Source organism: Schistocerca nitens, chromosome 9, assembly GCF_023898315.1.
Source record: "Schistocerca nitens isolate TAMUIC-IGC-003100 chromosome 9, iqSchNite1.1, whole genome shotgun sequence".
NCBI lineage: Eukaryota > Metazoa > Arthropoda > Insecta > Orthoptera > Acrididae > Schistocerca > Schistocerca nitens.
Window position 1 is genome coordinate 432,130,401 of NC_064622.1, and position 15,223 is coordinate 432,145,623.

Sequence of the window (15,223 nt, forward strand, 5' to 3'; positions counted from 1 at the left end):
ACTGCAGAAGCTTTGTGTTTGACTCTGACAGCACCTATGAGTCAGTTTAATGAGGCATTCTTGAGTAGTCCAAATGTTAGCACATTGTCCTTCAGAGGCAAGAGTGTTGTTTCAAATTCTAGTACCAGATGTACAAGTATGAAATGTGAAATTTTTTGTCTTAAAACATGTTCCATTTGGAAGAATGATAAATAGCACTTTATTCAAAGTATGCTCTATCATCTGTTGTACATTTTTTCCACATTTTGGGTAATTTGTGAATACCACACCAGTAAAAATTTTCCCCTTTTGCTGTGAACCATTCATTGAATCATTTACCCACATCTTCAAACAAACCAAAGTGCTGTTCAGCAAGTGTGTAACCCATTGACACAAACAAATGGTAATAGGAAAGAGACAAGTCTAGTGAGCAAGTTGTGTGGGTTAGAACTTCCCAGCCAAGTGCTCCCAATGTGTCATGAATTGGTTTTGCAATATGTGAAAGAGCATGGTTGTGAAGAAAACTGAATTTTTGTTGCCTCTTTCAGTATTGTGGCCTTTTTGCAAGCAGCAAATGGTTGAAATTGCGCAATTGTTGTTGGTAATATTTAGTATTAACCATTTCCCCAGATTTTAACAGCTCATAATAGAACACGCCACTCTAGTCCTAGCAAACACAGAGCATTGTCTTTCTGCCAAAGCAATTCGGTCTCACCGTCAATGTGGATGGTGTGCCTTGTCCATACATGATTTTTTGTGCTTGGGATTCTCAAAATAAATACACATTTCATCCCTTGTAACTATATGATGCAAAAATGACTTCCTTTTGTACCGAGCAAGCAAAATCTCATACGCATTTTTGCACTTTTCGATTTACCCGTCATTCAACTCATCTATCAGTATTCTGAATCTTTCCCATCTCTCATAGCCAATTGGAAACAGCTTGTTGACTGATGTCCAATTGCTTGGTGACTTGTTTTTGTGTTTGTGTATCATCTTTATTCAACAATGCTTCCAATTCCACATCTTCATATTTTTTTGGTGGTTTTCCACATTTCGTGTCTGCAACATCAAAGTCAATATTTTGAAATGCTAAAACCATCATTCACATGTATCCCATGATGGAACATATTCACCATAAGCTTCTTGAAGTAGCTGGTATGTTTCAGCAGCGGTTTTCTTCGAATGAAAACAAAAAAATTAATGCTGCCACCAAATGCTCTTTGTTTGGTATAAATTTTAACATTTTGAACACAACACTATGCACACACTTTTCCAGTTTATCACTCATGCATGTCTGACATTTGTTGATGGTACAACAAGGTGTCACAGTGTCACATCTTTATAGCTGCATTGGTGTGACAACTATTGAGTCAAATGTAGATTTCTTACTTGTATACCTGGTAAAGCATCCAGATTTACTTCATACCACATTACATATTTCACAAAAGACTAGAACAGTTTCATATCAGTAGTTACATGGGGCTCTAATGAACCTAGAATTCTCACTATATTCATTCCACCAGCATGCTATTGTAGAGTTTTAGCAGAGTTTGTGAACAATGGTAAAAAGTGTTTACCAAGATACGGCTCTGAGTCACTTTGTAAGTAGGTTTAGTTAGTGTAAGTCACTACTGCAATCTATTTTTATATTTGAACCAAATATATGTTCCACATGCTTGTTGCAAATGTGGATGAGTTATAAAAGACAGTATTTCAAAGTATTTTCTGCAGATACAGAAAACAGTTGATACAATATGGACAATATTTGATAGCTATTGAATAGAGATTAATATTGTTTTTTGCATTATGATAGAAGGAAAGAAAGAAAAAGAAATTTAATTTCTCATTACAACACTGCTTTGCTTTCATAACAGTTCTGTAAATGTGTATCAGTTTTATGATAATAGCACTGTGCATTGTGAATTTAAACATACCCAGGTTCTGTTTGTCAATGCCTTTCCAGTTTCATCATCATAAACCATGAATTCCTTTAACCAATAGCCAAGACCCATCACAAAGGCTCCTTCTACTTGGCCTATATCAATCTCTGGGCTCATGCTTTCTCCAGCATCTTCCAGTATATCTACACGTAATATCTGAAACATTTATATCATAGGCTCATACCTTTCAAATTCAATACTATCTGAGAACATGTCTAATCTGATGGGCATCTATGGGAACTTATTTTGCTTTATGTATATGACAGCTGAAAAGTTATCATAGGATGCACCATCACAAAATCTTTATCAATTTTAAACAATGGGAGATGAGGATGGAACATAACAATATTACAAAAATGATAACTGCTACCCATGATATAGTGGAGATGCTGAGTCACAGATAGGTACAACAAAAAGACTGTCAGAAATTGAGCTTTAGGCCAACAAAGCCTTTGTCAAACGCACACACACACCGTTTGTCAAAACACACACACACACACACACACACACACACACACACACACATGCCTGCACGTGCAAATGCAACTCACACACTGGGTGGGGATAAGGAGGAGGATGGGGTAGGGCTCCTGACGTGACTGATATTTTATCAGGTGATGCTATTTTCTACCAGCAGCCTTCTATATGATAGACACAACTACAATGCCTCATTGTAGGCACCTGTAATGCTGTAAGTCCCTAGTTTGCTGTGAAGAAAAGAGCAATGCACTACATACAAGCCCTTTCTGAGATCAAAGTCCCCCTGAAATCAGTTAAGAGTATAGAGTTGTTTTTTTCTTCACTGAATGCATGTGTCATCTTCTTGCTGCTACTTAGAGATTCCCATAGGAGGTCAGATGTATTTGTGCATTTGTACTGAAGAAAATGGATCCATTGCCCAGCCAGGCTTATCAATTATTTGAATGTGCAGTGTCTGTTCCTTCAACAGAAGAGACACCACACAAATCCAGCAGCTGTGAAACACTATATGTAAATTGAAGGGGGTTCACTGCTATCAGCTGCTGTGGGACATTTTAGTGGTATCAGCGGCAATGAGTAAAAATGTGCACTGGACCTGTATTCAAACATGGGAACTCCTGCTTACTAGGAGGTGCAGTAACCACTGTGAACTGGAGTATAATGGACAGGGACTGCGGATAGGTGGTGCTCGATGGGAGTGCCGATCAGCCATGAGGTGCACTGAGATAGTCTGTGCAGTTGCGATAATGTTGTGTCCCAGATGGCACAGTGGTTATCACACCTGTCTAGTAAGCAGGAGATCCCAGGTTCGAATCCTGCTCCAGTTCACATTTTTGCTCATTGCCACTGATTCCATAAAAATATACTGCTGCAGCTTATATCAGTGATCCCCCTTCATTATGAATTGAGTTGCCAAACTCGTCAGTCTCAAGAAACAAATGCATTATTTTGCCTGACTAAAGCAATCCAGAAAGAGCTTGCATCAAAATTCACCAAAGTCACAGAATATCATGTTTGTATAAATGGTTTAATTCCACAAAAGAAAAAAATGGATGTCTTCTAAGAAAATGGTACCTTGAAGTTGATACAACTACCTAAAGATAAACTTGTTATCAGTAATCAAAGATTACTTCTTGTAAAATATAAACTTGATGGATTGATTGATACCATGCTTACACAACTGTTTGTGGTATGTTTCAATGTCCAGGACTTGAATATGATGAAACTTTTAGTCGGGTTCTTTGTTATGACACTATTCGTAATTTAATAACAATTGCATGTGAAGAAAACTTGAAACTTCATCAGTTCAACATTATAACTACATTTTAGTATTGGGACTTGGACACAGAAATATATACACTGAAATGCCAAAGAAACTGGTAAAGGCATGCATATTCAAATACAGAGATATGTAAACAGGCAGAATACAGTGCTGCAGTAGTCAATGCCTATATACGACTGCAAGTGTCTGGCCCAGTTGTCAGATCACTTCTTACTGCTGCTGCAATGCCAGGTTATCAAGATTTAAGTGAGATTGAACGTAGTGTTACACATGGTGCATGAGCGATGGGGCACAGCATCTCTTGTTTCAAATTGTATCGAGCAGATAGACTTGTATGGGTGTAGAGACAACCACATGAATCCATGGACCCTGCATGTCAGCAGGGGACTGTTAAAGCTGGTGGAGGCTCTGTAAAGGTGTGAGGTGTGTAAAGTTAGAGTGATACGGGACCTTTGATAGTCTACAGTCAATACAACTCTGACAGGTGATACATATGTAAGCATCCCGTCTGATCACCTGCGTCCATTCGTATCCATTATGTATTCCGATGGACTTTGGCAATTCCAGCAGGACAATGCGACACCCCACATGTCCAGAATTGCTACAGAGTGGCTCCAGGAACACTCTTCTAAGTTCAAACACTTCCAGTAGGCACGAATCTCCCCAGACATGAACATTATTGAGTATATCTGGGATGCCTCGCAACGTGTTGTTTGGAAGAGATCTCCATACCCATCCCCTTGTACTATTATGGATTTATAGACAGCCCTGCTGGATTCATGGTGTCAATTCCCTCCTGCACTGCTTCAGAGATTATTCGACTCCATGCCACATTGTGTTGCAGCACTTTTGCGAGCTTGCGGGGGCCCTGTATGACATTAGGCAGGTGTACCAGTTTCTTTGGCACTTCAGTGTATATGTCAGCCAGGTTTCAATGATGTGTCAGATCATGTTCATAAATTAAAGAAATAATTCTATGAACTTAAACCATCACCTCATTGCTGGAATAATGTTTGATCTACATTCATAAAAAAGTATTTATTTGTTCACGTTTCTTTCAACAGAACAGAACATAAAAATTACTGATTGCTATTTATACCGATATCGTCTCACTGCAGGATGAGCTCAGAATACAGTGAATTTGCTTCTACATTTCTTAAGCCAGAATTCAAAATCTGGGCTCTTTAGTCTCATTTTTAGGCATGAAAATAGAACAAAGAGTTTGGCTTGTGTATGAGTATTTCACAGCAAGTATACACAGAGAAGCTTCTACATCATGCTAACATGGCTGATTGAAAACCATTAAATTCTCCATGAGATAATGCACAATTTGACAATGAGTCCAGCAACACTCTCAATAGCAGCATTCCTTTCTGTTCATCCGTGGGATCATTAATGCATCTGTCACATTCTACCCATCCAGATCTTGCTTGTGCTGTTTCGAAAGATGCTTGATGGCTAAATCCACATCTTTTGTCTGGAATGCTGTAAAAACATTTTCAGATATCTTTATGGTACTCGATATTTTTGAAATCTGAGGGTATTTTGAGTGTCTCATATACCTTGCTTACAAGGTGGATTTGCATTGTCATAGGATATTGCAGTACCTATGTTGTTCAGAAGTACAGTGCAATGTTCATTTGGTCATGCACTGGCACAAGTATGTGGTTGATGACATATGGAAATTGGGATCTGGCCAAGTGTTGTGTTCAGACAGTTTAACCATAAGATGACCCCTTCTGATAAGCAGGAAATCCGGGTATGAGTCCCAGTCCTACACAAATTTTCATTGTCATCATTCCATCATACAGCTAATGGTTGTCCACATTCGCAGCTGCAAATACATTTCATGTACTGTCATCATGGCTGTCCATCCCTAGGATTTCAATAATTCTGAAGAAATTTTATCTACTCTAGGTACCTTGTTTTAAGTGAGGGCTTTTAGTGCTTTATCTGTTTCTTCTCACAGAACCAAATATCCCATCTAATGTACATCCACTTCTTGCTTCCATTCCATAATAGTATCCTCAACTTTATTTCCTTTGTGTAACACTTCTACATTTACCTTTCACTTTTCAGCCTTTTCCTCTTTGCTTATCTTATATCTATTCTTTGCTCATCTTCTATTGTATTCCTTGCCCTTTTTTCCATCAGTTGCTCCCTAATGCTTCCTTTGAAATTTTGACACACTCCAGTTGTTGTAACTTACCCAGGTTCATCACCTTAATTTCCTAAAATTCTGCAATGTCTTCAGTTTTAATCTCCAGTTCATAACTAATAAATTATGGTCAGAGTACAAATCTGCTGCTAGAAATATTTTATAGGTTAAAATCTCACTTCTGAATCTGAAATCTCCCAATATCTCCAGGTCTCTTTCACATACACAACCTTCAAGCATATCTCATTACACATTCTTTCAATCTTTTCATCTTCTGTGGATCCAGAAGGCATATAAACTGGTCTTATGTAGTGAGTGTTTACTTTATATTTATCTTGGCTGGAGTAACACATGCATTATGCTATTCACAGCATTAACTCACATTCCATTTTTTTAAATGCATTACTACTGTTGAGTTGGCATAAGTTGATTCCTGACAGCAGCAGTGGGCTGGGTGCAGCAGCTTCACGGGGCTATCTCAATGAATAACGAAGCATGATTTTGTAAACATCTCTGTGGCAATGCCTCACTATTGCCAAAGCTCTGTAGATGGCTAATGTTTTTGCCAATAGTCATTAGCAGTTTGCGTTTGAAAGCTGATAATAGCACTACGAAGTGTCAGGGATCTACTTATACCATTTCACATATAGACTCCACACTTGCTTACCTCCTATTTGATTTTTTGTTTATTACCCTGCACTCACCTGACGGAAGTAATTTTCTGTGTACCACTATATTTCACTAACAATCACTGTACCTAACTTCACATGCATATTTCCCTTTTTATATTTTCTAACTGACCTAAAGGCTCTAATATTCTGTTGCTCTGACCTTTAGAATGTCAGTTTTGTTTTTCTTGATGGCAACATCTTCTTGAGTAGTCATTGCTTGATCCAAATGAATGACATTTCTACCTCCAGAATACTTTACCCATGAGAATATCATCAACATTAAACCGTGCTGTAGAGCTACAGTAGAGACATTTCAGGAAGAAGAAGAACAACAACAACAAAAACAACAACAACATGTAGAACTACACATCCTCAAGAATTGTAACAGCTGTAGCTGTTCAAACTTTCAGCCATTCATAATACTGATATATGAATGCCATGTTGAGATAGGTTGCTAGGGAAGATCAGCCTGGCATCCCAATAGTTTTCCCTGCCACTACTGGAAAGGCAGTTCTCCCTTTTCAGGAACCATATGTTAGTTGGGCCTCTTCACAAATACCCTACTGAAGTGGTTGCACCTACAGTATGGCTGTCTGTATTGTTGAGACAAACAAGTCACCTCATCAAGGCAAGACCAACAGTCCACGAGAAAGAATATAGCTATGCTCTTGAAACTTGGAAAGTTCTAGAAAGTAAATTTTGCCAGATATTTATATCAAACTGGCTGTTTTTATGTTGATATGTCAAAAACTGATTTAATTTTTTTCTCTTAGACAAAAGTTTGAGCATTAAGTAGAAACAAATTATTGAAACATGGAGATTGCCTTATTCAAATAATATTTTTTATGATCATAAGCTTTATTTTGATTATGCTAAATTAAACAGAAACACTGTATCAGTTAACTTCATTAAATTTAGTAATTTTCTGATATTAAATTATAATATTTTATTTTGCTGCATATTGTTATACTGACCTGCTGTTGTCCTGTTAGTACATCAACTTCCACTTCAGCTACAGTTACTCCATAAATGTAGTACTGCTTTAGGGCATCTGTGATCCCAGCATACCTGACATACAGATTTCTTTAATATATTATCACAATTATGATACAAAAATGTCATGTCATGAAACAAATTTATCAATTTAGAATAAACAAAAGCAAACTTTTATAACAGCATGATTCTTTATATGACAAATGAAAGGGAAGATTTGAGTAATTGATAAAGTTTTTGGACTAAACAAAACACTGCACCCACAATTGGGAGTCAAAGAAACACATAAGTTCAGGAAGAGAGGGGGTAAATGGTTTTTTCCAGGTACTATCCTACTGTGACCTCCTCAAACCAGGATCTTGGTTGACTTTTCAACTTAATTCTTAATGTACCTGTTTCCAGAAAACCTTTCAATTGTACACTGAACTTTAATTTTAGTGTATTACTCTATCTGGTTCTGAGTTGCTTTCTGCAACACACTGTTCTCTGCAAGCCACATAATTTTTTTTTTTTCTACATCATTTCCGTAAAGTGCAAGAAAATTAGTAATGTACATGAATGATGTAGCCTTGACACATACATACATCATAAATGTTGAACAGAGATCAACATTTGCTGAATATGCTGCAGCAATAAGCTCCTGCCAAGAAGGGTCTTTTAGCTTTGCTTTGATAGGAGCCAAACGCTTTGAAAGTTCTTCACAAGCACGCAGTGTAGCCTGAAAATAAAGTTTTTACAATATTTTGATTTAGTAAATGAAAAAAAAAAGATCAGATTGCTCAAGCATTTCATAGCTGTGTTCACTTACAAATGCACATGCTTCACTTGCAATGCTTCCACCTGTGACTACATTGTTAGGGGCTGTCAGAACATTACTTGGCTTTACACTCACAAACTCTAGTGGCACTCCAAGTGCATAGGCACAAACCTGAGCAACCTAAAAAAAGAAATGTATTATGTATTAAAACATGGAAAGAGATGATCTGCTGCTACTTGAGGTTAATAGCAAATCTTCCAGAAAAGATAATGTTTCATTTATACTAATTCTCCACTGTGTCATCTATATCTACATTGTATGTTGTGTCGTAAAATAATCTGAGATCATTAGATAATGTATTCATTAATTGATCTTTCACACGTTGACTATTGTGTCATCTTCAGATTGGCTTTTCCAATTTTTAAGAGAAGCTATCAAAATTTTTTTGCCACCAGAGAGAGAATACTACAATGGAAAATCCAGAATGGAACCTAACATTATTGTGAAAAGAATAGTTGCCGGTCACCACATAGCAGAGATGCTGAGTTGCAGACAGGCGCAACAAAAAGACTGTCAGAAAGTGAGCTTTCGGCTAACTAGGCCTTCGTCAGAAATAGGCAACATACACACACATTCTCATGCAAATGCAACTCATAGACACATGACCACCGTCTCTGGCTCTTGAAGCTAGACACACAGTTGCTGGCTTCAGTAGCCAGAAACAGTGGTCATGTGTGTATGAGTTGCATTTGCATGAGTGTGTGTGTGTATGTTATCTATTTCCAATGAAGACCTAGTTGACCAAAATCTCACTTTCTTACAGTCTATTTGCTTTGCCTGTTTGCAACTCATCATCTCCGCTATATGGCGAGTAGAAACTTTAATTTTCATAATATTGTTACAATCCCATAGAAGCTGATATATTTAGTAAAGTGATATACTTATTTTTATTATTCATAAGTAATCGAAATCTACTGGACTTCTGTTCTATGAGGTGTGATCAAAAACTAATGGGAATTATTGTTTTTCTTAAAGAATCCTTATTTATTCATCAACATCAACTTTCTCCCTTTCAGAGTAACCCCCTTGATATAATACACTTGAGACAGGACTTTTTCCAATCTTGGAAGCACTTCTGGAACTCATTTTTCATTAAACTGTTTAGCTATTTCAGTGATGCTGTTTTTATCTCATCAATAGTGGCACAATTACATCCTTTCATAGTTCTCTTCTGTCTCAGGAATAGAAGGAAGTTGCAAGCGATCACGTTCAGCAAATATGTTGGCTGAAGCAACATAATAGTTTTGTTCCCTGCCAAAAAATCATGGACAGGCATTAAGGTATGATTGGGAGCATTATAATGACGCAGTTTCAATGAGTGATTTTGTTACAATTCGGGTAGTTTTTTTTTTTTTTTTTTTTTTTTTTTTTTTTTTTTTTTTTTTTTTTGATTGCTTCACACAGATCACACATTTCTTCCAGGTAGTATTCCTTTTTGACTGTGTGGCCATCAGGCAGGAACTTGTGATTCAATAACCTACTGTAATCGAAGAAAACAAAGAGCGCAACCTTCACATGTGATCAGAATTGCTGAATTCTTTTCAGTCTTTGTTCTCTTGGATCTTCAGGCAGTTTCCATTGGGACGACTGGACCTTGTTTGGACAACTGGACTTGGTTTTGCTATATATTCATGTACTCTTATTTTATCACCTGTTATAACATTCTTTAGAAGTTCTGGATCATTGTCGACGTAATTCATAAATTCCTGAGCAATGTCTATGCAATGTCATTTCTGATCGAAATTCAACAATTTCAGAACAAACTTTGCTGCTACACATTTCAAGCCCAAAACAACCAAACAAATTCCATGACATGAACCAAAGGATATGCCAATATCATCAGCAACTTCTCTTATGGTGATTCAGTGATTTTCCAGAACAATTTTCTTTACTTCTTCCACTTGTCACCTGCAAATGATGTGCTAGAGTGTCCAGGGGGGTTGACATCTTCAACATTTTCTTGACCTTCTCTGAAACGTTTATACCACTCATAAAGTCTTCTCGTACTCATAGTTGTAGATCTAACAAAAGCCAAAGTCAACATTTTGAATGAAGTGCTGCCATTTATTCCATTTTTCAAGCAAAATCTGATACAAATTCTTTCATCCATCTTTTATGAAAGTAAAAATTTGCGGAATACTCAGAAGCTCATATGACCTTTTTGACTGTCCACAACAAAATAAATATTCAAAACAGATAAAAAGGTTAACATACATCAGAAACATGTGTGCCAACAAGATAAAAAAAATTGAAAATTTAATTGTATAAAGCTTGATAGTTAAAAAAAAAACACTCTGGTTACTGTTTGATCACACCTCATATACTACTCAGTGTTCTACTCTGTACAGTACTGATCACAAACTAAAAGTAAGTTTGAGTAATAGCCATTTCCACTTTCATAAGACAGTATTTTCCTTGTGTCTCTAAAGTAAAGGAATCACAGAGCAGCTGTTCAATTTTTGGTTGCCTGCTGTCATTTTTGAAAGAGTATAACAAACAGTTCTTATACAAAACTATATTTTGTGAGAGTATAATATTTATTCACATTATATCAAGTTCGTTTTGTGAGAGAGTAATACTTATTCATACAGTATCTCATCAACACTTCTGCATGTGTGACAGTGTAGTTAGATTATTGATATGAGAGTAGGAATTACATACAGCGAAAGTCTGAAATTTGTGTGCTGTTCTGAACCCACCACATTGTGTTAATGTGCTGTCTCTGTGTGGCACATAGCACAACTAGGAGATCACTAACCATTACTAACATCAGTAAAACTTCTTTCTTTGTATAAAAAGTGGAGCTTCTATAGACATCATATAATATACTATAATGTCCCAGACAGCTTCTCCTGTACAACCAAATGTAAGACTATTTGTAAATGGATAACTATCAGCTATGTATCAAATACATCTGTTTCTCATCAAACACTTATTTTTAATATGTGGATTCTACAAAACAGAGATTAGTTAGTAACATATAATTCCTGGTCATGCACATGGGCTCATCCTCTTGGCTATTGAGTGCCACAACTGGTTCATGGTATTTGGTAGAAGTGGGCTTTGTCCAGCCTGAATACTAATTTGCTTAAGAAGTTTGAGGTCAAACTCTCTTATGCTGCCTACAGGATTAGGAACTTTTTGCCTGAAGGCAGATGTTTTCAAGCACTTGTAGAAAATAAACTTGTGAAGAACTAGTTTAACAAAGCTTCTACATCATGCTTTGCAGAGGGAATGCTATTAGGCAGAACAAGAAATGGTTAGTGAAAACACTTGGATTAAGTCCTTGGGACTGACTATCTGGAACATTAAACATTTTTGTGGAGCTGCCAGGGCACCGTGAAATGAAGAAGTCAGCTAGCAACATTCATATGTGTTTGAGGCAAAATGTTGCCCTCTGGGATGTAGGATTTATTTTAAAGTTTCTAGCATTTTGGAAATCAGGAGTTTGTAATCCTTCTTGATCAACAACCTTTTTAAATACAGAGAGCCTACAAGAATTTGAAAATGCATTCCTGTGTAGGGGTGTGGAATTCTGCTCAGGCAGTTTCCCAGTTTGTAGGAGAGTGTTACAGTCTGATGATGTTGCACATGCTTGGTAGAGCACTCCTACAGAGTGCCAAAGCCATTAGATGGCTGCAAGCTTGTGTTTAAAGAATGTAATGGACTTGGAGAGGTACCATTGAGGCCAATAAGTTTCATTTGTTTCTATGTAAATTTGAACTGTTTTGTTTTGGTGTGATTTTTAACCTGCTGACTTTGACTGGTATCCTGTTTTTCATTTTTTGGAGATTATCTGCAGAAGCTGAAAGGCTCCATAAGGATTCTATGTATGAACTGTTAATAGGGTACATTTTGCCACCAGTGATCAAATCTTAGAAGTAGTTATATAGCTACAGGTCTTCAATCATTGGCTTTGGTGTGGTGATAAGTTTAATTCTGTCTCACAGAACAGAAATAGTCTAGACTGATTACCTTAGTATTTATTCCCTGTCCACATTCAATTCCTCCATGTGAGACTGAGATTGTTCCATCGTGATGATAAACTGACACTATTGCATTAAAATTACCAAAATACTGAAATCCATATCTCATAGGGACAATTGAAATCCCTCTTTTTCTCCAGCGGTTATTCTGCAATTGAAACACAAATGCAGTACACGGTGCCATTAATTAAAGCATATGTTTCTCATTATAGTTGTAAACATGTACCAAATTTACATTTCATTAAAAATATATACTACTGGCTATTAAAATTGCTACACTAATAAGAAATGCAGATGATAAACAGGTATTCATTGGACAAATATATTATACTAGACCTGACATGTGATTACATTTTCACACAATTTGGGTGCATAGATCCTGAGAAATCAGTACCCAGAACAACCACCTCTGGCCGTAATAACGGCCTTGATACGCATGGGCATTGAGTCGAACAGAGCTTGGATGGTGTGTACAGGTACAGCTGCCCATGCAGCTTCCACACGATACCACAGTTCATCAAGAGTAGTGACTGGCGTATTGTGACAAGCCAGTTGCTCGGCCACCATTGACCAGACATTTTCAATTGGTCAGAGATCTGGAGAATATGCTGGCCAGGGTATGAGCCGAACATTTTCTGTATCCAGAAAGGCCTGTACAGGGCCTGCAACATGCGGTCGTGCATTATCCTGCTGAAATTTATGGTTTTGCAGGGAGCAAATGATGGGTAGAGTCATAACACATCTGAAATGTAACGTCCACTGTTCAAAGTGCTGTCAATGCAAACAAGAGGTGACTGAGATGTGTAACCAATGGCCCCCATACCATCACGCCGGGTGATACGCCAGTATGGCGATGACGAATACATGCTTCCAATGTGCCTTCACCATGATGTCACCAAACACAGATGTGACCATCATGATGTTGTAAACAGAACCTGGATTCATCCAAAAAAATGATGTTTTGCCATTCATGCACCCAGGTTCATTGTTGAGTACACCATCACAGGTGCTCCTGTCTGTGATGCAGCGCCAAGAGTAAACGCAGCCATGGTCTCTGAGCTGATAGTCCATGCTGCTGCAAATGTCATCGAACTGTTTGTGTATATGGTTGTTGTCTTGCAAACATCCCCATCTGTTGACTCAGGGATCAAGACATGGCTGTACGATCCGTTACAGCCATGTGGATAAGATGCCTGTCATCTCAACTGCTAGTGATACAAGGCCACTGGGATCCAGCACGGCGTTCCAATTCCATATTCTGCTTATAGTCATTGGATCTCGACCAATGCGAGCAGCAATGTCGCGATATGATAAACCGCAATCGCAATAGGCTACAATCTACCCTTTATCAAACTCGGAAATGTGATGGTACGCATTTCTCCTCCTTACACAAGGCATCACAACAATGTTTCACCAGGCAATGCCGGTCAACTGCTGTTTGTGTATGAGAAATCAGTTGGAAACTTTCCTCATGTGAGCACGTTGTAGGTGTTGCCACTGGTGCCAACCTTGAGTGAATGCTCTGAAAAGCTAATCATTTGCATATCACAGCATCTTCTTCCTGTCGGTTAAATTTCGCATCTGTAGCACATAATCTTCGTGGTGTGGCAATTTTAATGGCCAGTAGTGTAGATTAAATATCTAATTGGAAATATACTGTTAATAATACGTGATCACACAAACAAAATAGTAAAAAATCTTTATTTCTTCAACACAGTGCCTTTATTCTTATAATATCAAGAAGGAGGCTGAAACAAGATGCAACAAAAAGAAAGAACACAATAAACTTTTGCAAAAAATAAACAGGCAAAATACCATCAGTTAAGGTGGAAACAATGAGGAAGTGTTAAAAGCAGAGAAAAACAACATTCACACTTTGTGTCAGTTTTTTGTCATAGACATCAGTTGTATATGAAATCAATAGCAATATTTGTTAGATTTTTACAACAATACATTGTGTGCATGTGGGTGCTTATTGAAATATTACAGTGAATGTACACTGGAATCAGCATAGATTAGCATTGTATCATACCCAATTACAGAGTATACCCTGTGAAAAAGCAGCATGTGTCTTTGTGATTACTTAGCTTTTCAGGTGTTTTGGCAAAACGTTATATCTACAATTATTTCATAACTTTTCAGATGGAGGCACACCTTCCAGAATGCATTAATGTTTTACAATCCATATACCCTCACCATACAGTAAATTGTTTTTCTGCTTTTTACTTGCTACCCAACTTTTACCAGTTTGTATTCTGGACTTTTGCTTTTTGATCTCCTTCCACTTTATATTCACATATTGTTTAAGTACTGTTCTTCTTTCATTGTTTCCCACTTAACCTTTTAGAACTGTGATCCCTTCTTATAGTAAATCCTTTTATTAGTTCATTAAGCAGAGACAGAAAAGCCACAAAAATGGCCATTTAGTGTGACTAACTGAATACTGTACAGTCAGCTGAGACTGTTGTAAAATATTGTGATAGTGACCATGAGTATGTGATCCACATGACAAAGGATGGGAGAAATTCTAGCTTTTTTTGAGTCATCAGTCTTCTGCTGGTTTGATGTGACCTGCTACAAATTTCTCTCCTGTGCCAACCACTTCGTCTCAGAGTAGCACTTACAACTTAAATCCTCAATTATCTGCTGGATGTATTCCAATCTCTGTCTTTCTCTACAGTTTTTGCCCTTTATAGCTCCCTCTGGTACCATGGAAGTCAGTCCCTGATGTTTTAACAGATGTCCTATCATCCTATCAATTCTCCTTGACAGTGTTTTCCACATGTTCCTTTCCTCACCAATTCTGTGCAGACTCTCCTCTTTTGTTACCTTATCAGTACACCTAATTTTCTACATTCGTCTGTAGCACCACCTCTCATGTGCTTTGATTCTCTCCTGTTCCAGTTTTTCCACA

The 15,223-nt window shown here is 37.4% G+C and overlaps 1 protein-coding gene across 1 annotated transcript in view; it reads right to left on the reverse strand.

Moving 5' to 3' along the window:
* The window catches only part of LOC126203718 (uncharacterized), a 276,111-nt gene that overhangs the window by 17,302 nt on the left and 243,586 nt on the right, over window positions 1-15,223 (reverse strand). Inside the window, exons 20-24 of the mRNA XM_049938093.1 lie at window positions 12,299-12,457; window positions 8,315-8,443; window positions 8,091-8,224; window positions 7,488-7,581; window positions 1,917-2,078 (exon numbers count right to left, since the gene is read on the reverse strand). Coding sequence (XP_049794050.1) covers window positions 1,917-2,078; window positions 7,488-7,581; window positions 8,091-8,224; window positions 8,315-8,443; window positions 12,299-12,457 — 678 coding nt within the window. The remainder of the gene's footprint in view (window positions 1-1,916; window positions 2,079-7,487; window positions 7,582-8,090; window positions 8,225-8,314; window positions 8,444-12,298; window positions 12,458-15,223) is intronic.